The sequence below is a fragment of the Thamnophis sirtalis genome, unplaced genomic scaffold (genome assembly GCF_051295495.1).
Source record: "Thamnophis sirtalis isolate CommonGarterSnake01/CBP01778 unplaced genomic scaffold, rThaSir2_p1.2 scaffold_1, whole genome shotgun sequence".
Taxonomy (NCBI): Eukaryota; Metazoa; Chordata; class Lepidosauria; order Squamata; family Natricidae; genus Thamnophis; species Thamnophis sirtalis.
The window spans coordinates 126,384,992-126,410,132 of record NW_028261381.1 but is presented as its reverse complement, the minus strand read 5'-3'; the positions used below and the strand labels follow the sequence as shown (position 1 = coordinate 126,410,132).

Sequence of the window (25,141 nt, the reverse complement as noted above, 5' to 3'; positions counted from 1 at the left end):
TAGTTGTTACAGCTTTTTATCTTAAACACCTCAAATACCAACTTTTCTTACCATATATACAATATTTACACACCATGGGTTATAATCTAAAACACCAGATAACTGGGAGACATAGAAAGGGATTATATCAGCAAGGAAAATCAATCATAAATAAAACAGTTCTTGTTAAAAATAAAGACAGAAAAAAATGAGGACTTGCTATCCTGGGCCTTCACTGAAAAAGAAAAGAGCCGTGTTCTTATGAAACTGAGTTTCTTAGGCAATGTGTACATGACTTGATATATTATGATTACTTAAATGACCATAAACTGATTATAAGTATTTGCTAATACAGTATTGTGATTCTATCTTTACCATTTGCTGACTGTGATACCAAGCAAAGATAGTTAAGGAATGATCACTAATGATCAAACACTTCTGATAGAATTTCCATATTAATGTAAGCACAATGCAGCGCTAATAGGTTTCTAAAACACAAGTGAAAAATTCTTTCTCAAGAAACATCTCTACTAGAGGTAAGTCTTACTCTCTACCTCTTAACTTGAATTTGTGAACCGTAAGAACCATCCAGGCTCAAGAGCAGACGAAACTACACTCTTGCTTAATTAAGTCATTGTTCACAGTCACTTAGGGATATTGAATATCAAATATAACAACTGGAATTTATCTCTTAGATGCATTTCTCACACCATCAACTACCCTATCTAAAGCTAAACATAAAAGATTGGGAAACATGGCTGGGATCTGAGTTACACAATAGGGCATCCAGATAGTCTTGGTACTTTAAGTGCTCCATTCCCAACCATAGCAATTCATGATTACTTTACAGTATATGGAATATAATCTTCACTGGAATCAATTCAGTGTTGTACAAGTATATTTTATTTTATTGATATGAGTTCTCCTGAAATGCTCTAGGGGAAAAAATGGCATACCTATTTCAAGATAGTAAGCAAAGGCAGGCTGTGACAAGCTGCATCTGGATACCTTAAACAATCCAAAATGAGATATTAGGCAAGGTTCACATTGTGTTAATAGAGTAGGGCAGCTGAACCTCTTAAATCAACAATGCTGGTACCGTAATCACGAACATACTCAGTATGAGGTAGGGTTTCCACCTGATCAACTTTTAATTTTGGGTTGATTTTTGGAAAAGAGTGGTTCCTTTATTATTTAGCCTTAATGTCCGGTAATGGGCAGTTTTAAATGAAAATATAAATATGCAAAATTAAGCCTTTTATTCTCATCTGTGAAAGCTAACAACCTGACCGAGTCAAGGACAAAAGTATTTATTTTGATCACTGAATTCAGACAGCGTGGTAAGCCATTGTATGGTTTGTTTGTTTGTTTGTTTGTTTGGCTTAATATGTTGTCTGAATCAAACATTGTGATTTGTAAACTAAGATATATGGCTTAAATGTGACAGCAAAACTAAACATTGAAGCTTACTCAAAAAATCATGGTTAAAATGAAGCATGGCTTATCACAATGTGTGAATCTAGATAATGAGAGGACTATTTTTAAAGATGAAGTGAAAATGGAGTAATGGAGGCTGAATAGCAGGTGGGGGAGGGGCAATATTGTAATAAATTGTGAAAGTATTCAATGTCCACCTCCCTCTCCCTGCTTGAAATGGAGGGAGGCAGAGCTCAAGGGCTCCTGAGCACAAAGATTGTAGGGGAAATATGCTCCTGAGGGAATCAGTCTCTGAACACACCCAACACAAGATGGCCTTAGCCTGTGATTTCCTGAAATGTATAGAGACCAAGTGGATCCACCCTCCAGGTGAATAGGGACTACAGGAAGGACCCCATTAGTCTGAAAGGAGGCTGAAGCTACTAGATGAGTCAGTCTTCAAGAAGATGGCTGATTTCCCATCATCCCTTCCTTCTAAACCAGTTTTTCATCCTCTTGTAATAAATCTGATTTTTCCATTTGCCGGTCATCCTCTGCCGTGGCTGCCTCTTCCTCTTTCTCTGGCTTCCTGACTGGGGTAGGAGGATCTCCAGGAATGGTCCCCAGGACTTTGGTGCTATGCTCCTGAGCTTTGGCCCTGAGGGCAGCAATGCTGTTCTCTCTGAGTTCCTCCTGGGAAATGGTGGTTTTGGACTCTGGCCCCCTTTCTTCCTTGTCACTCTTGTCAAGCTTGGGCAGGGCCTGGCGTTCCATCTCCGGCTTCCTTCCTGCCTCAGCCGCTGCCTCCAGAGACTTTTTGTGCATCCCTAAAAAGAATTGTTGGTATTCGGGTTTAGAAAAGCGCCTGGGCATGGGAAAGCCATCTTGAACTGAAAACAGTAAAGATAAAGAAAGGCCAGAATTAAGGAAAAGCAGAAAGCCTTGCTTCAAACAGCAGTCACACAGAGAGCCCAATGAAGGGGCCCTGCATGAGGAAGACCTCCAGCTAATTCTCTGACAGAAACAGCCAGGCTTGAGGAGAAACTTACACCAGTGTTCCACCTACATATATTTTATTTTGTGTCTGAGCCCTGAGGTCAAATCTACATATTTTAGATTGGAGGAGGAAGAAACATCCTGTGTGGGGATGGACTGTCCTTAAATAGCTCTAAAAGCAGGGTTACAGAAGGAATCTATGTTAATAAATAAGCACAAAGATTTCTAAGGTAGCAAAATGACAAAACCTGTTATCCCTGAAGTTTAATAGACTAGGGCAAAGGAAACTAAAGAGACAGCACTCCCTAATCCCATTAGGCTGCAGAGTTTCACCGAATACAGAAGTGAATCTGTATGTGAAACGAAGCCTTGATGAGGGAAATGCTAACCCCTACGGCTGCTTTTCTTTCCCTAATGTATACCACCCACCCTTGTCCTTTCAATTCTCACTTTCTTGTAGACTGAGGAATGAAGCAGTACATTTATAAGAAGCCAGGTGTTAAATTTGAAAAAATTAGTCTGGAAAAGCAGAAAAGAAAAGCTAAGGAAGAAACAGGAATGCAAGAGAAAATAAACTACTATATTTAAATAGCTTTAAAATATCAGGCAAATTTGTCATAGTTAAGTTACTTGCATATAAGGTTTGTTTACTGCTGAGCCTCCACAGTGCTTGGCACACAGAAGGAAGAGGAGACAGGAAAAAGGCTTCTTTATGCACAATCAACACTGTTGGGAATGGACTTTTCATCTGATTACCATCTAACTCATCAGATTGCACTCTAGCCACTAATCTGCCATGCCAGGGTGCTCCTGAAAGGAAGGCCTAAGAGTGGAGGTGAAGAGAAGTTTACCCTCTGGTCTCCTCTTAAATAATAGCAAGGCTGACCAAGAATTTTGGAATTTATGAATGCAATTGTTTTCAAGATTTGTTTGTAAACTACCAGAGACATCAAAAAGAAAGCTGGTAGTCCTCAACTTATGACTGGAACCAGAATTTCCATTGCTAAGCAAGGCAGTTGTTAAATGAGTCACACCAATTTTGCAAACTTTTTTTGTCAAAATTGATAAGCAAATCACTGCAATTGTTAAGTGAATCACACACTTGTTAAGCAAATCCAACTTCCCCCATTGACTTCATTTGTTGGAAGCCAATTAGGAAGATTGAAAATGGCAATAGCCTGAACCCGGGATGCTGTAACCATTGTAAATACATGCTGGTTGCGAAGCACCCAAATTTTGATCATTTGACTGTGAAGACATATAGTCATAAGTGCAAGGACCAGTCATAAGTCTCTTTTTACAGTGCTGGGGTAAATTTGAACAGTCCCTAAATGAATAGTTTTAAATCAAGATTAACTTATATACATAAATCTACCCAAACCCTTAAATATATTTATTATGTCATGATCTGTTATTACTATTTTCTGAATTAGAAAGCTTCTAAAAACCTTTAAAAGATCTCCAAATGTTTTGCCCAAAGTTATCAAAAGTTTATGTTCTCAGCCAGCATGAATTATCTGGTAGGGCATTCTCACCATAGTAAGAGTTTACCATGTGGTAATTGCTGAGAAAATATGAAGAATGTTTTTAGCAAAGACATTGTGGGAGCATACTATGAAACACAGTATTTGCATTAGACAAAGGTTTTATATTTCATAAAGTTTAATAAAACCTTCCATTAAAAAGTGTTACTAGCTGATCTGTGCAACCTCTAGATTCAGTAGAGAGGCCATAGTTGAGCTTTATGTCTATAAGTCATCCATGTTCAGGTATTTCTTGCCTATCCTACCTATTTTACACAATAGAAACTTTCTGAACTGATCTTCCAGGTGTGTTAGCTGAAAGACCCATTATCTACCTTCCACCATGGCTAGTAAATAATCCAAATCACACAGAGGGCACAGTATCAGGAAATGCTACTTTAATTCTATCAGAACCCTGCCAGGGATTATGGCTATAACAAAATATAGATCTGTTCTGAAGAGTCAGCTCTTACCCAACAGCCAAGGAGCACAGGATTCCATTATGCCATCCTTGGCTGATTTCAGTATGGATTCTGGCAGTGGGATGGAGTGACGAACCATTGCACCATATAGGCCATATTCTGCCATTACACTGCTTCTTCCCCAGCATTTTTCTCTCTTTCGCCATTTGGCCCGTCGGTTCTGAAACCAAACCTGCAATAAAAAAGATTTTAATAAGGAAAGTATAATTTTTATTTGCCATGTGAGTGCTGCACTCTAGTGAGTCCAATTTAAATAGATGAATACGTAAAAGAGAATAATAGTCCAGTGAAGGGTTGCTTGTATTTAGTATGCCTAAAGAGGATCTAAGACTATTTTATTCATTGAGATGAAACCATTTGGCCTGCTTGAGAATGGAACCAGTACACAAAACTGTTTTTTTTTTCCTGAGCCCAGAACATTCCATTCTTTCTTTCTTCCTTCCTTCCTTCCTTCCTTCCTTCCTTCCTTTTTTTTTCTTCCTGTAATTTTCCAGACAGACATATGGCAGAGTTTTTCACTCTCCCTGCTGTCAGCAAATAAATGTAATGAGAATAAAAGCTATTAAAATATCTAGCTGGATATTTTATTTGCAACCTGACCCGCCAAAATCTGTTTTGATTGAACAAGATAAAAACTGCATATGGGGCAATGGTATTTGGACTGGAAGATAGACACAATTAACTGAAGCATGGTTTGCTCCACTCAATTTGCACAATACTTTGGATGAGAAAGTAAAATGTAACAGCTGAGTTCACAATACTCTAATATAAAATACAGATGGTTAATTCAGTATCAAGCAAGCATAATTTCACTGTTTTGGGTAACTCATTGCCATTCACAAATCCTCCCCAACAAGCACAGCCTTATAGTTTGTTATAGATTGCCAAAATCTGGTTTGGTTTTGTTTTTTTGCAAAATTAGGCAAAAGAGTTCCATTGGACAAATAACGTATCCCTTAATATCCCTTTGTTGTGGTCAAAGGGGTACTGCGAAGATTATAATAACCCAGAATGTGAATTCTGTCCTGGTTCATACTGAATCGCCTCATGTTTAAACAATAATATATGGATACTCCCCCACCCCATGGAACTGAATGTGATTTGCAAATTCCAAAGGACTCTTAGTGCAATCTCAGTCTTCACTTCATACAAGGTCCAAGTAAAATTGTGCGCGCTTTTCCAACTGAACAGTATGATAATACAGAATCTGATAGCTCAGTGCAGGATTGTAATTAATTCTCATTATGCCTTTTGTGCAAGTGGCCTGGATTTTGCCTCTATTTAACGGAGGTCAAAAAGAGAAAGGACAACCGAGGAGTGCTCGACTATAGGGAATGCAAGAAAAACGTATAGAGGCCACCAGGTGAAGGAGAGAGATGGGGTACTATGTCAGCTGCTTTTTAACCCTCTTGGGTAGCGCAGACATCCCGTTGGCGGCTCCAAGGCTTCCACCATTTCGGCCGCGAGCCTGGCAGGAATCTATTAGCGCCTGGAAAGGGGGGGGGGCGCACTTCCACTCCCCTCGCCTTTTTCCCGCCTCAGAGAGAAGCCTCAGCTTTGAGATGAAAAATTGCTCGCGGTCTATTCAGGAGGAGGTAAAGGAAGAGTCAGCTCCAGGGGCAGCCCAGGCCTGATTGAAAAATAAGTTAATTTCAGTTTGAATCGATGGGCCTCAGGCACTGAAATACCACGGGAAATTAAAGCGGCTGCTCCCCGGGGATCGGCGCCATTGACCCGCGCTAATTAATGCCATGGCGGTAGTGAAGTTCTCGCTCGCTTCTCCACGAGACAGTCACCCCTCCCTTCAAGCGGCAAGCATAGCCCCCCCACCGCAGCCACCAGCGTTTTCTCATTTAACTAATTAAGCTAGAAAATTGGGTGTTAATTTGTTTAGGGGTGGGGTTTTTTTGGAAGCCCCCCCCCTTCCTGCTCTTTCCCTCCCTTTCTGTCTCTCCTTTCCAGGGAAAGGCACGCGCCGTCCCCGGCGGAATGGAAATGAATGGTTGGGGGCTCGCTGGCAGATGGATGCTCGGGGGGTCACTCAGCAATCTTCTCCGACTTGATTGCTTGATTAGGTCGTTAGCACATTTAAAAAAAATTGCTCTCCGTCTGGCGCTGTCCTGATGAGTGGGCCGAGGCGAGAATCGCCTGGGTAATTTATCTTTTTATACAGCAAAGAATTTGATTTCAATCTGCAGATATATCGAAGCGCCTTTGACACCTGTTTAACATTACAGCGCTGACAGCTTAACCCTGTGATGACTCCGCTGGGCGGTAGCAGAATCAGGCAGGGTGGAACACGACGAGTCCCCGAAAAAGGGAGGTCGTAGCTGGAGGAGATTTCAAATTCTCCTAAGAGGAACAGCCCTCCCCATTGAAAGCCCCCTGAGATTAACAAAATACATAATTATACATATACATTTTATTGAAGTGCACTGCCCACTGGATGTTAAAATAAGGTTGCAAAACTAATTATGCTTACATGAAAGTTACAGGTAACACCTGATCAAAATCCCTTTGTGACTTGGGGGGGGGGTATTTTTTTGTCACCATTACCATACATGCTCATATTTATACCCGTATTTCCTTTGTTACAGCAATAAGTATATGAAAAGTTTATGCACTTGCGTTGAATAAGGATATTTGCAACCCTAATCATATGATCAATTTGATATTAACTCTTATTTCTAAATAAGCATTAATAAGCATTCTTATATATTCCAATATTAAAAATTGGAATATTGAATTGCATAAGTAATCTCCGTTCAATTAGAACCGAAATATTTTAGAATTGTCAAAGTAGCAAAGGACTGCGATTGATTTGTAGAAATTAATGTTATTTGGTTGTAAGTCTTGGATCATGACAGCAATTTAACCAGGATCTTTCTAGGCTAAGATATCTGAGGCAGAATATTTTTACTAATAAATTATTTTACAGTTTTTGCTGCTTTTTAATGTAATTCAAAAATTAACTTTTGGAAACAAGCTATATCATACCTTTTCCTATTGTACAGAGAGAGATCAGTTATTTAAAGATTTTATGGGGGATATTCCTTGATTGAGAACTCATGTTTACATTTAATTATTTCTGTTATTATATTATAGTTATCACTTGTGAACAATTTTGAACTAATTGTGACAAAAGATAACATAAACTTTAAGCTAAGCTAAAGCTGATTAGGCATTCTTAATAGGAAGATAGACATCACAGATAATAATAACAATTGTCAAAACAACTTGGGTAGGGTAATATCTAGTTCAATGAGGCTTGGAGACAACCCAGAAACCTGTTTGTGTGAGAAATAGTGGTTGTGCATATACAGGTAGCCCTCGACTTACAACAGTTATTTTAGTGACCAAGTTACAACAGCGCTGAAAAAAATGACTTATGATATTTTTCACAATTAGGATCGTTCTAGCATCCCCAGGATCACATGATTTACATTCGGATGCTTGACAACTGAGTCACAATTATGACGGTTGCAGTGTCCTGGAATCATGTGATCTCCTTTTCTGACCTTCTGACAAGCAACGTCAATGGGGAAACCAGATTCCCTTAACAGATTCCCTGTTTCTAATTTAACAATTGCAGTGATTCTATTGCCAAGAAAAGTCATAAAATGGGCCAAACTACTTAACAAATTTCTCGCTTAACAACACAAATTGTGGGCTCAATTGTGGTTGTAAGTTGAGGATCACCTGTATTGTAGGGGGAAAAAGCCTATATACCTAAAATGTCCTGACTTTCAAACTGCCTTCCAATCTCAAAAGAAAATTCTCTTCTGGTCTACCCATCTCATTCATATGCACAGCAAAAATAGGAGCAATCATTGAGCAAGTGGTAATTTACTACTCTTGTTTATGTGTAATCATACTGTGATAATGAGACAACTGTGAATTAAGTAGGGAGGAACAGTCTATTATACACTTCTGCATTTAACCAGAAACCTAAGACTTAGGGATACAATTAACTATGTAGCTTAACAAACTATTACAGATGAACAGTTTGTGAAGAAATTAAATGCAACTGTAGTAAATTTCATTTGATACATTTTTATGCATATCAGAGGTACAGTGAAATAAATCTGAATATGTAAGCAGACTCATATGCACATAGTTAATGCACACAAGGACACATGAATTTGTGTTTGTATCCACATTGTTCCATATAATGATATGTGTATTTCAGTGGATTTATTTTTAATATAACTGAAAATGCTAATCTAGATATATTTGTTGCATAGACCTATATTGAATGTTTCTGTGTTCTCATCTGAATGTAGGGTTATTATGCCTGTAGAATACCTACCAGAAGATGCATATTTAGAACTAAAGTTGGTATTCTAATGAGTAAAATGTTATAAGAGTATTACAAAACAGTTCATATAAAAATACTTCCTCATCTGAAAATGTCTGCACAGAAATCTTCAACTCAGCCCTCCCCGATCAGACTTGAATATAGTATATTTCTTCTTGTCTTTGTCTTGTCCGCTAGATGGCTCCATGCAATGAGATTTTACATTATCTGGTACTATATGTTTTCTTTCCTGTTTCATCAGTGTACAAATTCAAATATGAGAAGTGCTCTGTATTAAGGGATAAATTCCACATTGATGGAATGAATCGGATACACTTTCCTGCTTATTTCACAGCAAATGGTATTGATTCCAGAGCTTGTCAGAATGATGGAATGTTTCTCCCAATTCCAAGTATTTGCCATGTTCTTTAAAAATATTTAGAGAGCTTCTTCTGACAGCCATTATTTATAAATCTAGCCTTATTTTTATGACCCCAGAACTTGAATATCTATAATGTTGACTGAAGGTCTTATTCATGAACAGAGATTCAATGGGCATGATTACACATCAGTAGGCTATGTTGCGTATTTAGAATTAAAGTACAGAAAATGTCACTGTGCTCCTGGGAATAGGAATTATTCTAGAGTACTGCCTTGCTTAGCACAGGAAGCGAACTTTTATATATCTTATACATACGGATTTTATATCTGTTGCGTGATTAATCTGTGATGACAGATTGCAATGTATGAAAAGGAAATTAAAATTTTAATACTAAAGTTAGCATATAGATATGAATACATATAGCATGCAGATAGATACCCCTTCAAAAACTATTTAAAGTAATATGAATATAACTGGTATGATGTCTGTTTTAAAATCAGCAAGCAACATAAACTAAATATATTGCTTTTTTCAAAAAAATCCAGTAAGTAAACAAGTTTATAGAATGTCTGTTGCAAGAAAACTGATCTGTTGAATTCGGGTTAATTAATACTTATACTGTTTAAAAAGTGATGCCTTTTTGCCACTTACTTGAATAAAATGGCTCCTTTAAAAAACAAAACAAAAAACACTGCACTATTTTAAAATTTGTGGTACTGTTTGTCAATGCAAACAATGTCCAATATAATAAATACGTGTGGTTAATATCTTCTTCCAAAATTAGGCCCACCAAATCTACCAAAGTCTCCTTCAAACTGGAGGTCCTGGTAAGACACCTTAGAAATAGAGCTAATCTAGAAAAATGCTACCTGAAGCATTATTTACAAATCCTTTGTTACCTCAAATAATATCAGATATTTATTCATCACAGCAATCCAGTTTACCAGTCTGCTATAATCAAAAATACAAGATATATCTTTTAACTGGTAAGAAAAAGATATTACATACACATTAACCCTTACTTTGCTTACTTCTGAAATTTAAACAGGCATTTAATTCTATAATCACAAGTGGAGGCTATTCCTGGATGAAGTGAAGACTGCATAGCATTAGTATATAGTTGGAGGTACACCATCTTACCTTTTTTCAGATTGTAATGCTAATCGGGTTTTTTTGTGTGTTCTGCACATAAACAGATGTTACTCCAAGGTTAATATATATTCTACTGCAGCTTCCCACTTCTGCTTTTCACTAACTCAAGAGACTGGCCATTATTTTGGAATAATTTCTCTTATGCTATACTGTACGTCAGATTCTAACGTGAGGTGTTTTGTGTGTTCCTTTAGTAACTTGCTTTTTTACATTTGATATAATTTTATTTTAATTCTGTGTTTAACATTATATTTGTTATTTTGTTTTATATTGTTTCTAGCTTGCTTATTTTCGATTAGTTTTACAGTGTTTGTAAAAAGATTTAAGATTTCTTAAATAAATGGTCCAATTTTAAAAAAGAATTAACTTCAGCTTTCTTGGCTTATAAATAGAAGATTACATTCAGCATCCTTGGAACATTTCAGCAGAAAACTTAAAATGATACACTTAATAGGACTTAGACGTGAGTTTACTTCATTTGTCCACCAGAGGGCCAAACTGATATCCAAATGTTCTGAGATTCTTCTTTATCATATAATAAAATCCATAGATTTTGGAGTTTGAGTATTCAGTTAATGCATTACTCTTCCTTCATTACACAGTATATACTTTGCCTAAATTAGGAAAGCCCAAATGCTTTCTAGTAGTTCCCTCAATAAGCTTTGGAGATCAGTAGTAGACAGCAACATCAAAAGAAAAACAAAACACTGTGTTATGTAATATCAGACTAATTGTCCATTTAGCTCATATTGTTTACTTAAGAATAAAGTAGGCAAACCTTTTTCTTGAGGTTCTGACATGTTCTAATTGCTTTACATTTATTTTTTCAAACTTATATCTTCCTTTTCTGTATTGAAATCTAGGTAATGTCTCTTATTCCAACAAGTTTCTATAAGCCCTATCCAATAAATGACAAAGTAACCAAGTTGGAAAGGACCTTGGAGGCCTTCTAGTCCAACCCCCTGCTCAAGAAGAAAATGCTACACCATTTCAGACAAATGGTTGTCCAGTGACTGGACAGGAAGGGTTAGTGGTAGTTGTAACTTACAGGACAGGTCATGAGTAGCTTTTTTGAAGTATGTTCTAAATTCCAAACAATGGTTAAGCATCTGGTCATTAAACAAGGACTAACTAATAAATATGTCAGATCTTTTTCTCGCTTTACAAGAACGTGTGTGTATTTATCTTTGCTTTAATTGCTTGTTTGTTTACTTATATGTGCTAGAACCAAAAGAGCTGCTCATTACATCCATCTACACAAGATGAATGAAGAAAACAGATCATAAAAGGCAATAGTGTGAATACTCCACTGCCAAATCTTCTTAAAGCTTTAAATGTCAGAAAGAGAAATTTTCAACAGGCTCACGGAGATCAATTGGAGAGTACAAGGCTCAGAGCACTGGTGAAATGTGTTGATGAGCACCCTTAAACAACTGCATTCTGAGTCAGCTGAAGCTTCCTGGTGGACCTCAGTCAACCTCATATTGAGTATTGTGTACTTTAAATGAGAGGTGATGAATATATGAGCTACCACAGCAAAGCCCTCATGCTTCAAGTAAGGCCACAACTAGTGCACGGAAGCTGAAGCTGGACAAAGACATCCTTGACCATAACCCTTCTGTGCCCATCCAGGACTGCCCAAGTCGTGGAAGCTATTCTTCATGGGTGATCAAAAGACAACCTTGAATGGGCAAACAGCACCTTCATCTTTTTTGCTTCAGCCATTTTATTGCAAAACTTTGCCCTACTTGTCAGAACAAAGTCCATCCATTAGGAGCAAAGATTCTCAAATCTGAGCAATGTTAGGGGCAAAATACCATGTGAAACAGTCGCAGCCCCCAGGCAGGAGTTTTAAGATGGAGTTGGACATTCCCAGTCAGTCACCTAAGCAATAAAGGAGTAGATGTAGAAATGCTTCCATTGTGGTATGGGATTGATCTTGAGTTCATAACGGCTCAATCAAGTTTGCTTTTCTTCTTCCACCAGCACTCAAGGAATCTCTTCTTCATTTCAATTCCTGCGGATTCTTGGTAAATAAAGGTGCCAATCAAAATCAGTGAAAGAGGAGCTTAATCTGGACTCCATAAATTCTGCTTCAACCATCTTCCAAAGTATGGAAAGTGAATAACTTCAGTAGCTCTGAGATTACACTGGCGGAGAACCCGCCAAGCAGCAGGGTAACTGATATATATGCTGGATTTCCAGCTTGTCTCTTAGGCTCAACTTCATATTTTCCTTTCACATTTGATACGTCTGAAACAAAGTCATTTTATAATTTTATAATTGTAATTTCCTCTTATAGCAGTTGTAGTTGTAGACTGTGGGATCCGGCAGTCACTACTGCTGGTTCGCTTGTGAGCGCAAGCGAATAAAAGTGCAATAAAAATTGCTCTGCGCATGTGCAGAAGCAAAAAACAAGATGACCTAATTTAAAACTCTTCTCTTATGATTAGCCAGTTTCGCTTTCTCTTATGAGTTGACCTTTTTTAACTTCAGTATATGGTCTGAATGTATATGTGTATACAAATATGTACACTTTACTAAATTAATATACTCTTCCTACTACTAAAAAGACCCCAGCTATTTGTTTAGACTGAATCATTTTAGGCCAGATTTCATTTATTATTTTCTGGAAATTATATTGTAATGGTAAAACTGATGATCGAATTTTAATTCAATAGGCCTAGTTTTGCCTAATATGTTGTCAAATACACAGAAACACACACATTGAAGAAATTATGCTAATTAAAATGAACATCTCAGCACATTGGGAGAGTTGGGGCAACAGGCTGGATTACTGGATTTTTATAAAAGCAACCTACTTATTCAGAATTATTTTGTTAATAAAAGGTATCCAGTTATTTTCATTTCTCATTTAAGAAAACACATGAGTTTAAATGAACATTTTTCAGATGTGTGGTTTCCAAACCTTCCCATCTGCTCAGATTTAGACTTGCTTAGAAAATATGCAATTTGAAGTGTTATTTCAGAGATGAGAAAAAGTTGTACAAACCAGGAAATACATTGTGCCTCCCTATTCATATCAGGTATTTGCAATATTTACTGTGCTATCATTTTCTATGACCCTATAAAAAGATATGAAGTTAAATGTGTATAGGAAAAGAGGCGCATGGTCTGCATGGCTGATCACAAAACAGATAGCTGCTCTTATTCCTTTTGCTTTGCAGAAGCACAAGGAAGTTAGTACAGCATTAGGCACTGTGGTTTAAATCTTTCCTGACAGTGATATCTCTAATTATAAACCTAAAAAGCATCATTTAATTGAACCTGGTATATCCAAAATTCATTTGCTGCAATACTAGTTAACATTTGACATCAAAAAATAATTTACACATTCATTTATTAAAAATATATCCAAAATATTAGATAAATTATAATATACTTCTTGATTTTTTAAAGATGCATTGGTAATATTTGTATCCTGCTTTGATAATGAAAGAAACACTGGATGAGAAACACTAAAGTTTGATTTCAGGACTAGAATAATGGAAGAAATTACCCAATGAAGGAAAAACTGACTTTAGGTGTGAAACTAAAATATGCTTCACTTTATAACATAAAGATATATATCTCTTCATGTGATATATATATATCAAACTTTGTATATGTGTGTGTGTGTGTGTGTGTATGTATGTATGTATATATGTATGTAAAACAGGTTAGAGTAAGTGAGAAAAAATAACAGTGAAGAACAGATACATCCAATTGTAAAAATCCAAGTACTTTTCCTAAAGTTAAATATGTATCTCTTCTTGATATATTGTTGCAATAAAATCAGAATACTTGGATTATTGGATAAAGAGATCCATCATAGAGCCCAAAGCCAATCAGGTCATTTCAGCAAAAGTAGAAAATCCCCCAAATATGATGTTTTATCTCAATCTTAAAATATAATATGAATAATTTAAAAACTAATAATTTTCACTCCTGCCTAAGAATCTAACATTCCTGTATGAGCTCTAAAGATTGAATTACATTTGCTCCTCAGGCAGTCAAAACATACATGAACTGGATTGAGGGGGAAATGGTAGAGGACGTCTGCCATCTCTTCTGCCAATTATTATCCACCCCAGTTTTTCTGAATCAGTAATACATTGTCTTCCTCAGTATGACAAGAATTAGTAAAACCTTATATGTTTACATTTACCGTACATTTAATTCCCTGAATTGATTCTTCCTCTAAAGAAATTTCTTCGAAGAAATTTCACAAATAAACATGTCCCTGACTAATATCCAAGAGGTTTTGCTCACTGTCAATTAAAATATCTAAGTAAAGAAAATATACATAGAGTCTAGCATCCATATTCTCCAGATTTTATTGCTCATTAAAAATAATGTCACCTGATAACAGTTCAGACAGGTCTTCCTTGACAGGAAGGTCCTAGAAAAATCACTATTAGGGCAGCCTAATTATCCTAGGTATCTTGTGATACAAAACTGTTTGCTCAGCACTAAGATTGTTAAATTAGTGTCTAAGGAAGGACTTTATACTTACCTAAAGCATTATTGGGTCTAAAAATACTAGAAAGCTAGCTCAGATAAAATGTATTTTTCTCCAACACTGCAACTTAACAATTGAGAATTGGGTAAAAGTAATTTCCTCCCAGTAATTTACAACATTAGCACAAAATAAAGCATTAACTGGAAAGCCTCTCAGAAGCCAATTACTGCTTATCTTCTGGATCACACTCCCCATAGTTGTAAATCTACAATCTTCACTGACAAAAACATAACCATCACAGACCTATGCCATGCTCCATGTTCTTGTGATTGGGCAAGCAACCTTGCTATGCACTACAAGCAGTGGTGGGATTCAAATAATTTAACAACCGGTTCTCTGCCATAATGACCAACTGGGTAGGCAGGGCTCGGTGGTCATGTGACTGGGTGGGCATGGCCAATTCAACATCACTCACATCGATGGGCGCTTCGCCTTAACTGTTGTAATGTAATAAGGGTTAACTGGAGAGGCAGTTTCTGTAAGCAGGTCAATAAAGATTAGGCTAGAAACAACACCAGAATGTTTCCTTCCTGCCTTCCTTACAGGATTAGCCCTGTAAAGTGGAAAAAAACAAAAGGAGATTTCTTCCAACAACCGGTTCTCCGAACTGCTTAGATTTCTTCAAACAACCGGTTCTCCCGAATAGGTGCGAACTGGCTGAATCCCACCACTGACTATAGGCATAGCAACTGACATCATTCTCTCAAAATTCAAAATATGCCCATTGACCAAAAATGTTAGAGTTTTAACAAATGAGTCATAGCAGTGGTGAATTGCTGCCGGTTTTACTACCACTTCGCAATACCTGCACATGTGTGTGCTGTTCAATGTAAATTGTTCTTCATGCATGCACAAAACAATTTACACTAAACTGCACACACACAGTCACTAAAAACCAAAATGCTGGCAGCCCAGCAGCGGTGAGGGAACCGGTTCGGAGGCGTGGCAGGCCTGGGTCACTGCCAGTTCTGTGACCCACGCCTGAATTCCACTACTGGTTTGGCCGAACCGGAAGCAACGCATCTCTGAGCCATTGGGAATAACAAAAAACAAGTGTTAATACCGTATAAAATAATTGCTATGAGTTAAAAGAGCATGAAGTACAATCTGATTTCTGATATTAGAAACTCAACTAATATAAGCCAATATCAGTTCAATAATATCAATGAACTTCAAGGATAGAATTCTTTCCCCCTCTTCCATTTTCCATTCTTGGTGTTTTGCATTGCACACTTGATGTCTTGTTGCCAGGTAGATTGACAAATTGAAGGAAGTTCAGTAAAGAGCAACCAAATGATTAAAGATTTATTGTGCATAATTTAAGTAAACAGTTTTATAGCTTGGTTACACATTGAATTGGAGGACACTATAAGAAGATGAGATCCCAAAATATAATGGGCAGAAGGATGGCAGAATATATGCAAATATATGAAGAATGCAATTGTAAAGGACAGGAAATTGTTATAGTTTTCACATAATTATTCTAATAAAAAAGGCCAATGCTATATTAATACTTAATGGGAGAAGCACTCATGAAATAATGTCTAGATGTCTAAAATATAACTCTTAGTCTTGCTTAGCCAGCTATCGTTCAGACTATATAAAGTATAGTTGTTTAGCTTTTTGCCTTGCATGGGCCCCCATGAATGAAGATTAATTGTCTTGGGCTACATATAAAATATATAATTTTGTTAATGTACTGTATATAAATAACAAACTTCCTTTATTTTTTATAAAAATCTATGGGGCTGTCCAGGGCCACGTTATTCATTTTTAAATGATTTATTGATAAAGTATTTCCTTTGAAAGGAACAAGGTAGAAGGAATCATGGCTCAATGACAGAGAATTGTTTTTTGCATGCAGAAGATCATAGGTTTGCCTATATTTCAAGTCTATTGATGCCTTAAAGCTCTATCTATTCCATTGCTATAACTGTGGTGAAAGATGGAGTAAGATATGCTAACAAAATTATGTATTCTTATATAAAATAAATAGGGCAGATCCATCCCATTTTGCAATTGCACCTCAAGACCTTCCAACAATATATCAGTTTCATTTCATACAAATTTTTATCATAACTAGCTATGTGATATATTGCAATATTTATAGTTTAATTAGTTTAAATTGTTAGTTAAACAAAATAAGTATGGAAGTCAAGTGCTGAATGCTGTTAAGTGTTATAATATGATGACATCTGAAACCTGGTTCAAAATGTAATGGAGCTGAGCCTTTTTGTTCATCAACTATTGCTTCATAAAGCAACTATACTGCTATATGAAAACTAATCTCTGCCTATACTAAGTTATTTGAGATTTGGGTCTTTATGAACACCTCTACAACATACAAAGTCTGAATGAATTGTTATTTCCATCATGAAGAATTAGGATAAATTCATATGTTCATGAACATTTATGTTATTTTTTTAACATAATATGTACCTCCAGAGGAAATTTAGTAAATCTAATAGTTTAGAAATAATGACTTAGTCTACTCTTTAGTAAAACTTTCTACAAGATTAATTAAAAATACAGTAGTTAAAAGGGAATTTACTGAAGATCCAAAGTATTAACCAATTCTTTGCTCCTAAGGTCACTTTAGGCATGGTTTCCTATCACAGCCAATCATTCCCACTTCTCTTTGGTGTTCTTTAATATGTGGGCCTCGAAAAATTCTGAGTTCTTAGACATCACTACATTACTTCCAAAACCGCCAGCATTCTAGTCCCATTGCAACTGGATGTGTGAGCTCTGATGTGAAAAGTGCCATCTAGTTGCAGTATTAACTTTTCTCAATGTCAAGACAGCTAATGTGAAGGACCAGTCCCAATTCTCCATCTTATGGAGGTCTATTTTCCAAGCTGATCCAACTATTCTAAGTGTCACTACACCTTGAATTTTCCTTCGTTTTCCTGATCGTTTATTACTCTCTTGATCCTGATTCATAACTATTTTGGACAACATGCCTACCTTTTATCCCATTTGAATTAAAAGCCTTGCAGTTACAGAATTTGTCATGCATCCTGAATCCTGATAAAGTCTTACGGAAAACTACTACTTATTTCAACATTTCATTAATCTTCATCATGCAAAAACAATTGCCACCTCTTATATAAAATGTCTAGCTAATTAAAGCTAGAACAATTAGTGCAGGATTATGCACACATGAAAGCAACCAATTTAGCATTATCTTTTGAGATTTGGGATGAATCAGTTACAAGACAATCCTTTAAAACAACCTTTCTGAATCTTGTACCTTCCAAATGTGTTGGATTATAATAATCCAGCAGCCCACATTATCAAATTCACTGGCATCAAATGGGAGAAGACATATCTTACAGAGTATATCACTCTCTTCAAAGAAAGCAAAGTATACTGGGGAAAAAATAGTGATTAGCCGTGACATGCAATGATTGAATTTCACAGCAATATGATTACCTGTATTCTATCTTCAGGAAGTTCTGTTTTCATAGCCAGCATTTCTCTTGCATAAACATCAGGATAATGAGCCTCATTGAATGCTTTTTCCAGTTCCTCCAGCTGGTAAGATGTGAAGATTGTCCTAAAGGGAATAAATTCAATGATGAAAAAAGTTAAAAGAAAAAAAAACCTTAAAAAGCACAGTAGTGAAGAAAAAATTAAGAACATGAATACATTATACAAAAGAGTTATTCCTAGGACAAAGAAGGCCAAAGTAATTGGGTCTTCCCATCCCAAAGCTGCTTTTTTCATGAGGCAATTGGACTTTCTGGTTTTTCTTTGAAGATGTTACGCTTCTTAAGAGCTGAAGAAGCTTCTTGGATGAGAAGCAAAATGTCTTCAAAGAAAAACCAAAAAGTCCAGTTGCCTCTTGAAAAAGCAACTTTGGGATAACCATGACCTGGATGACTGAGAATCTCCATAGACTTTGGGTCTTCCCAATCACTGTAGAGGAAAAACTGAAGAGGGTTATTATTGAAGCAAATGAAGATTGCACTCTTTTCATAAAGTACATTAACATTAAAATGGAGAGGGTAGCAAAGCTGTAACTATTGTGGAAATAAAAATAGAATTATAGGGCTGAAAGGGACCTTGGAAGTCTTTAAATCAAATCTCTTGCTCAAGGCAGGAGTCCTTATGCTATCCCAGACAGATGGCTGTCTGATCTTTTCATCAAAATCTCCAGCAATGAAACATCCACACCTCCAGGTAACAAGCTAATCCGTTAATTAATTGCTTTCACTGTTAAGAAATTTGTTCTTAGTTACAGGTTGGGTTTCTTTCTAACAAGCTTCTACCCATTGCTTCTTGCCCTGCCCTCTAACAGGAATTAATCAAATGTTTCTATGAAAACAAAGACATTATTTTATTTAACAGGAAGAGAAAACTAAAATATCTGCCCAGCATTTCCAGAAAAACTTGAGGGGAAGAGAGGAGAGATACATACATTTACCACTATACTATACTATACTATACTATACTATACTATACTATACTATACTATACTATACTATACTATACTATACTATACTATACTATACTATACTATACTATACTATACTATACTAGCTCTAATATTCCAGAATAGCTATCATTTATAGTGTGGGTTCCTTCATACCATCTCTCTTCTTAGATACTCTTCTCTGGGATAGTAAATAGAATCTGGTTTTGCTCTTATACACTGTGATCCTAAATGTTCCAATGTGAATGCTAGTGAGCTTGCACCCAAATAAATGTGTTTTAGTCTAAATTTAGAAATTAAATTTAGTACCTACATGTAATAGGTACAGTGTAAAAGCTACTTTTATTGGTCTTTATATTTATACCTGATGAAGCCAGTTTGTTTATTTTTTCAAACAAAAATTTGCCATCTTGTTAAAAATAAGGGGCACAATTTAGTTCCAGGTACTATAGAAGCAGTTGAATTAATAATAGGTATGGATTAAAAACAGTTCCAAATTAGAATTATAATCATTTCCTTCTGTAAAATGTACCATTACCATTCATTAAGAGTTCCACAGTGCTGCAACAAAATCTAACAAGAAGATTCCAAAAACTATCACTATAGATTCAGTTAAGTAATTTTAAATTCTGTTAAATGGAGAATTGTGGGCTTTCCATGCCTGTAACCAGACACTGAACAACAGATTTTATGATAACATTCAAGTTTTCAAGAACAAAATCCATCTATTTATTTTTCTGCTTTTGCTGTTGCAAAATATTGTTCACATTAATGTTTTCAAAAGAAATTATTTTACCTCCAATCCTTAATTGGCAGAGTAAAGTAACATCATCCTTATCATCTCCTTTCCTAACATTTGGAAACTCCTCCTTTCCTTGGAAAATCCTTCCATTTTTTTAATATTCTGTTTGTAACTAATATACTCCAAACATTTTACAATGTAAGAACACCTATCTTCAGGAATTTAACTTAGTTTCTCAGTCTGTGACTCTACCGGTTCAAAACAATTAATTTCATAGTAAAGATATGCTTCTTCTAAATCTTAATAGCCTAAATTAGTTCTCCTCGCGTTAGGCATAAAAGAAAAGAAATGGAAGCACAACTCCAGAAGGGGATGGGAGATACCTGCAGAGGCAAAAACGTGTGGATCATGTTGTGCTCTAAATCTGAATAAACATCCTGACTAATTTCTGAAGCATAAAAATTATCTGGTTATGAGATTAACCTTCTATGGAAGCCAGCTGCATTTTAATGTTTTTCATCTCTATATAAAAGCTTGTGTCTCCATGTGCCTAAGCATACATATACAAGCATATAAACAAATTGGAAAATAATATGAAATCAACCTTACGAAGGGGGGGGGGAACTGCTTTAAAAAAAAATCAAAGCCAAGATTTTAAAGATTAAGCATTGATTTTTAAATATTTACATATTTCCCAAGAGCATTGTCTAAAGATATCCGAATTACCTCCTAACATGCAAATGTTAAAACACTTCCATCAGCTTAATAATACTAACATTATGAGGGGCTGCTTCTGCCATCTAATTTGTGTTCTGCTGTCTCCCAATCTCGTCTTGCTCTCCCAGAATAGATGGAGCAAGCTTTTGTAATGCCTCACTTGCCTTTCTCCCCAAACAAATTGCTTCTCTTGTTGTGCATTATTTTAGGACCCAAATATGGTGGAAGGATTTTTATTTTTAGATTTGTCCACTCCTTTTGAGGAGAGATAGAATTCCTGTCAAAAAACACAGGCAAAACCCACCCTTTTGAAATGTGGTCTTAAAATTTGTTTGTAACGGATTCTTTCAGATTCTCTGTAAAAACAATACTACTAATAGCTAACCTCTCCTCTCTTGCTCAGGATATAGAGGTGTAATTCATCTCTACATTGCTACTACTTTTTGAACATTTCCTGAAAATAATGTCTTAAAAAAACATTGCATGTTGCAAATTATGGAATTTTTAACATATTCAACACTAAAATCCTCACATTTCTGAAACAATTCATTCTAGACTGGAACATAAAACCTGCAAGAATTCTAACACTGATCTACTACATAACAAGCACATCCTGTGTATTGGCCCAATTCATTAAAAAGTTCCTGCCCTCGTTTGTTCATATATCAATAAAACTGAGAATTATTTGTTGCAATTTCAATTGTTGTAATTCTCAAAGCAAATACACCATTCTTTTTTTCCTTTTTCCATTACAGCCAGCCTTGCATGGGGACATTTAACATAATACAGATATTCTGCTTGTTAGCAAAATTAATCTTCCCAAATCATGTCCAGGTGGACTTGCTGCTGAATACACAAAACAGAACCAATATGCAATAGGGGAGCCCAACACTTGTTTTTGTTCTGTCGATTACTTTGTGGGGGAGGAAGAGAGCAAAATGGCAAGGTCCTTTTTAGAGTCTGAGTCACACACACACAAACATATATATATTCCTAGGACATTATATATATATATATATATATATATATATATATATATATATATATATATATATATATATATATATATATATATATATATATATATATATATATATATATATAATGTCAGCATCCTTACCAAATGGGAAGGAGGAATTACATTTATTTTACAGACAAAAGAAAATCTTGATAAATCTTGATAAATCAGTGATGCCCTTGTTTAGAAGCCAAGCAGCTACTGAAAATTAAAAGTTGTTGCAATTAAAAGCTGATCTGGTTGAATAAAGCAATCGTTTGATTTGCAAGCTGATCTAGCATACTAATTCCTTTGCTTTATTCACAACCCTTAATGGCTTTAGGGCAAGTAAAGTGTATGGGAACCCTTTGGACAGCTCCCTCGGGCAGCTCTGACAGAAAAGCGCTGGAGATCAGCGAGAAATAGGAAGGTCTCCGTTGAGATGTTTGGGTTTGATGGTTCAACAAATAAAAGTTAGGAGAACAATTACAAAGCTTGGCGTGGAGAAAATCTAGCCTCTAATGCAGCCTCTGTACACAATTCTTTGGAATTATGCTTCAGAGTAAAACCTGAAGACCAGGTTCTGGATCCATTGACAGAGGCTATGACAGAGGTTACTTGCTGGAACATTGCTAGATCATCGCTCTCCCGCCCTCCCCTCCCCTCACCAGCACCACCAAGGAGAAACCTGAACTTCAAGGGGGCTACGGGCTGGACAAGACTCAGAGCTGCAAGGCCCAAAGGCAGAGAGGGAAATGGGCCGCCAGCAAAACCCCGGCAACCGCACCGGGGCGGGCGGCTAGTCCAGCGGAGAATTTAGTCCTGGTGCCCCCAAAACGCCAATCCCGGCCTTGGAAAACGAAGGCTGCCTTACCTGTGCCGTCTCTTCTTTCGCTTCTTACTCTGGTTTAAGGTCGATTTCGACATTTTTCTGTCCGTGGAGGAAACATCTTCGGAATCTGAAGACAGAAAGGCGGGAGCGATGGAGAAGGCTGCTTCTTTGGGGGGTGGGTGGGGGGGTGTTTCCCCCGCCCGCTCCGCGGAACACGTCAGGCTGTCACCTGCAGGCCTTGTCCGACCTTTCTCGGATCGGGGCTTTTGTGGGGAGGATTTCGTTTGATCGGATTTCGCTTCCTGTAAACCTTTCCAGCCGGGAGACGCCTCGCTCTCTTCTAGTTACTTTTTTCTCTCTCCTGGGCCCGGGCTCTAGTTCTCTTTTCAAATCAGACCGTTCTCCCACACTGAGATTTCGTTTGTCAATCATTAAGGGTTTTAAACATATTAAACAAGACGGAAAGAAGGATCTAGACGGGAAAGCAAAAGTTATGTCGAAGAGGGAGAGCCTTTTACACTCGAGAGGCAGGAACTAAATCTCTCGGGGAACTTTCTATTCCTCTAATCTTTCCTGTATTTACAGGTCGGGAAAAAGAAAACTCTGGACTTTGGGAAAAGGGAACAGAATAAAGCAGCGGGGGATTTTCTTGTTAGGATCCCTAAACTAACCCTGCGCCTCTCTCTCCTGTTTAACCATTTCCCAGAGCATTGTGTTATTTTTAAGGCTTACCGTCACTGCATTTCTCTTTATATTACTTTGGTTTAAATTTTAAGACATCAAATGATTCATGCTTATTGCCTTGGTTGCCCATTACTATGCGCAGGACTTTTAGGTTTAATTCAAGCCGCACCGCGGCTGCATTTTTGTCCAGAAAAGGCCGAAGAGTACTTTGAGCGAGATTTGGTTCCTACGCCGCTACATCTCACTATTTTGTCTCTCGGTGTTATTAATTTTATTTCGACACACTGTGTGGCTGCAAGGCGCTTAGCCGAAAATTGCTCACGTCTGACAAAATCGGGAGGGTCTGAATTGAGATCGAGTTGGCTCAGAAACGCATCCTGGCATCGGGGAGACTCTTAAACTCTGCCGGATAGGCTGTGGGGGGGGGGGGGCGCAGCGATCGCCGCTTCGGGATCAGCTGCCACAGACGGGTCTGTCTGGAGTGGTTGGCAGTACCTGGCCAAGGACAGAGATCTCACCTCCCGGGATAGCGATTCCCAGCTGTCCCCCAGCTTCCTCCCGGGCCCAGGGCCCTCCTCCCCACTGCTCTGTTCCGCCACAAGAGCTCTACCTGAGCTGGCCGTCTGGCTGGTGTCTAGCTGCGCGGGGGCTCTGCCCAGCGGCTGCAGGTGTACGCTGGGCGGATCGGCCAATACCTCCAGGAAAGTGGGCTGCGCGTAGAAACCCGGGAGGCTGCCGGTGCTGAGCAAGCCCATGCCCACGCCGCCCACCCCGCCTGGGCTGAGGACGGAGCGGGCCGCCAGCAGGTGCCCGGCGGGTAAGGAGTCCAGGGCTGCGCGAGGTTGGGAAGGTGGCTCCTTGTTCAAGCCCAAGATTTCCTGAATGCCGAAGCCGGTGCAGCGTTGCGCTGTGGGGCCCGAGCTCGGCTTGGCTCCTGCGGCAGAGCCCCCCACTACACCCCCTGCCCCATTAGAACCGGAGGCCGGCATAGGAGGAGGCGCGCCTTCGGGGGGTTGGGGTTTGCCGGGCAGGCTGTGGGCCAACGCGTCCCCCGCTTTGCCCGTCATGCTGCGACTGGTCCCTTGTGCCCGCTCCGGGGAATGCTCGGGAGCCCCCGCCTCAGGCCCCTTTTATATGCCCAGGCTGGTGCCCAAGCGGGATCAGAACCCAACAGCCAATCACAGAGGCCATCCGCGATTAGGAATTCCAAAAAGCGGCGGGGGGGGGAGAGAGAGAGAGAGAGAGAGAGGGTGAAAAAAAGAGGAGGCGGGAGAGGATGGTCGGCCTGGGGCGCGCCGGGAGCAGAAGCCCCAGCCTGGCTCCCTGAGGGGAGCGCAGGCACCAAAGAGCTCCCGCCACCAAGACCAGAAAGCAGCTCTGCGCGGCTCGCGATTGGTGACAGGTGGGAGGGAGCGCTTAAGGCCAGGTGACTCTGCAGGAGAGAAAAGCGAAGGAAGAGGAGCCCCCTCCCAAGGATCGCTCGGCCTGGAGTCCTTCCAGGCCGGGCCCTCGGGCGCCTCGCGTTTGGGAGAAAGCCCGTCTCCGGCGAGCATCGGCGATTACCAGCGAGCGGCATCGCCGAGGGGACCCCGTGTAACGTGGACGGCTGGAAAGAGGCCCGGAAGCGGCAGAAGGCAGGAAGAGAAGCGAGGGGGGGGGGCTCCCCTGGCTAAGCAAATTGAGGGAGGAGAAGAAGTGATGGGGGCAAAGCGAGGGGTGCCTCCCCCCTCCCTTCGGCGGGGAAGGCAAAGGCTGCCTGGTCGGAAGGGCCGAGGCGAAATTCCTTTCGATTCACCAATAAAATCGCCTCCCGCCGCTTCGAGGCTTATTCAAACGCCACTCCTGGCTGACTTCTGGCTCTGAAAAACAGATCGGCGGAGTGCCAGGCGCCGCATTTGCCACTGTTAGGGAGAGATGCACCTCTCTGCAGAGGGTGGCGGGCTTCTGGCTGTAAATTTCGCGGACAGCACAACGAAACAACG

The 25,141-nt window shown here is 38.6% G+C and overlaps 1 protein-coding gene and 1 long non-coding RNA gene across 3 annotated transcripts; one reads left to right on the top strand and one right to left on the bottom strand.

Moving 5' to 3' along the window:
• On the bottom strand, positions 1–24,247 carry VSX2 (visual system homeobox 2). Of its 2 annotated transcripts, none has more exons than XM_087724107.1 (5): positions 23,770–24,247; positions 22,518–22,602; positions 18,185–18,308; positions 4,388–4,568; positions 1–2,285 (listed from the first exon to the last, which is right to left on the bottom strand). In XM_087724107.1, exons 1-5 carry the CDS (start codon positions 24,224–24,226, stop codon positions 1,891–1,893), a joined length of 1,242 nt encoding a protein of 413 aa, XP_087580233.1. In that variant the 5' UTR covers positions 24,227–24,247; the 3' UTR covers positions 1–1,890. The 2 variants fall into 2 exon arrangements, with proteins under 2 accessions (XP_087580233.1, XP_087580242.1); XM_087724116.1 differs by having other exon boundaries at positions 1–2,222.
• Positions 6,421–13,192, top strand: LOC148049723 (uncharacterized). The gene is made up of 4 exons (XR_015698171.1): positions 6,421–6,548; positions 8,818–8,924; positions 10,124–10,201; positions 11,453–13,192. It is a non-coding gene; the product is annotated as an uncharacterized LOC148049723 (long non-coding RNA).
• Positions 24,248–25,141: the final 894 nt, after the last annotated feature.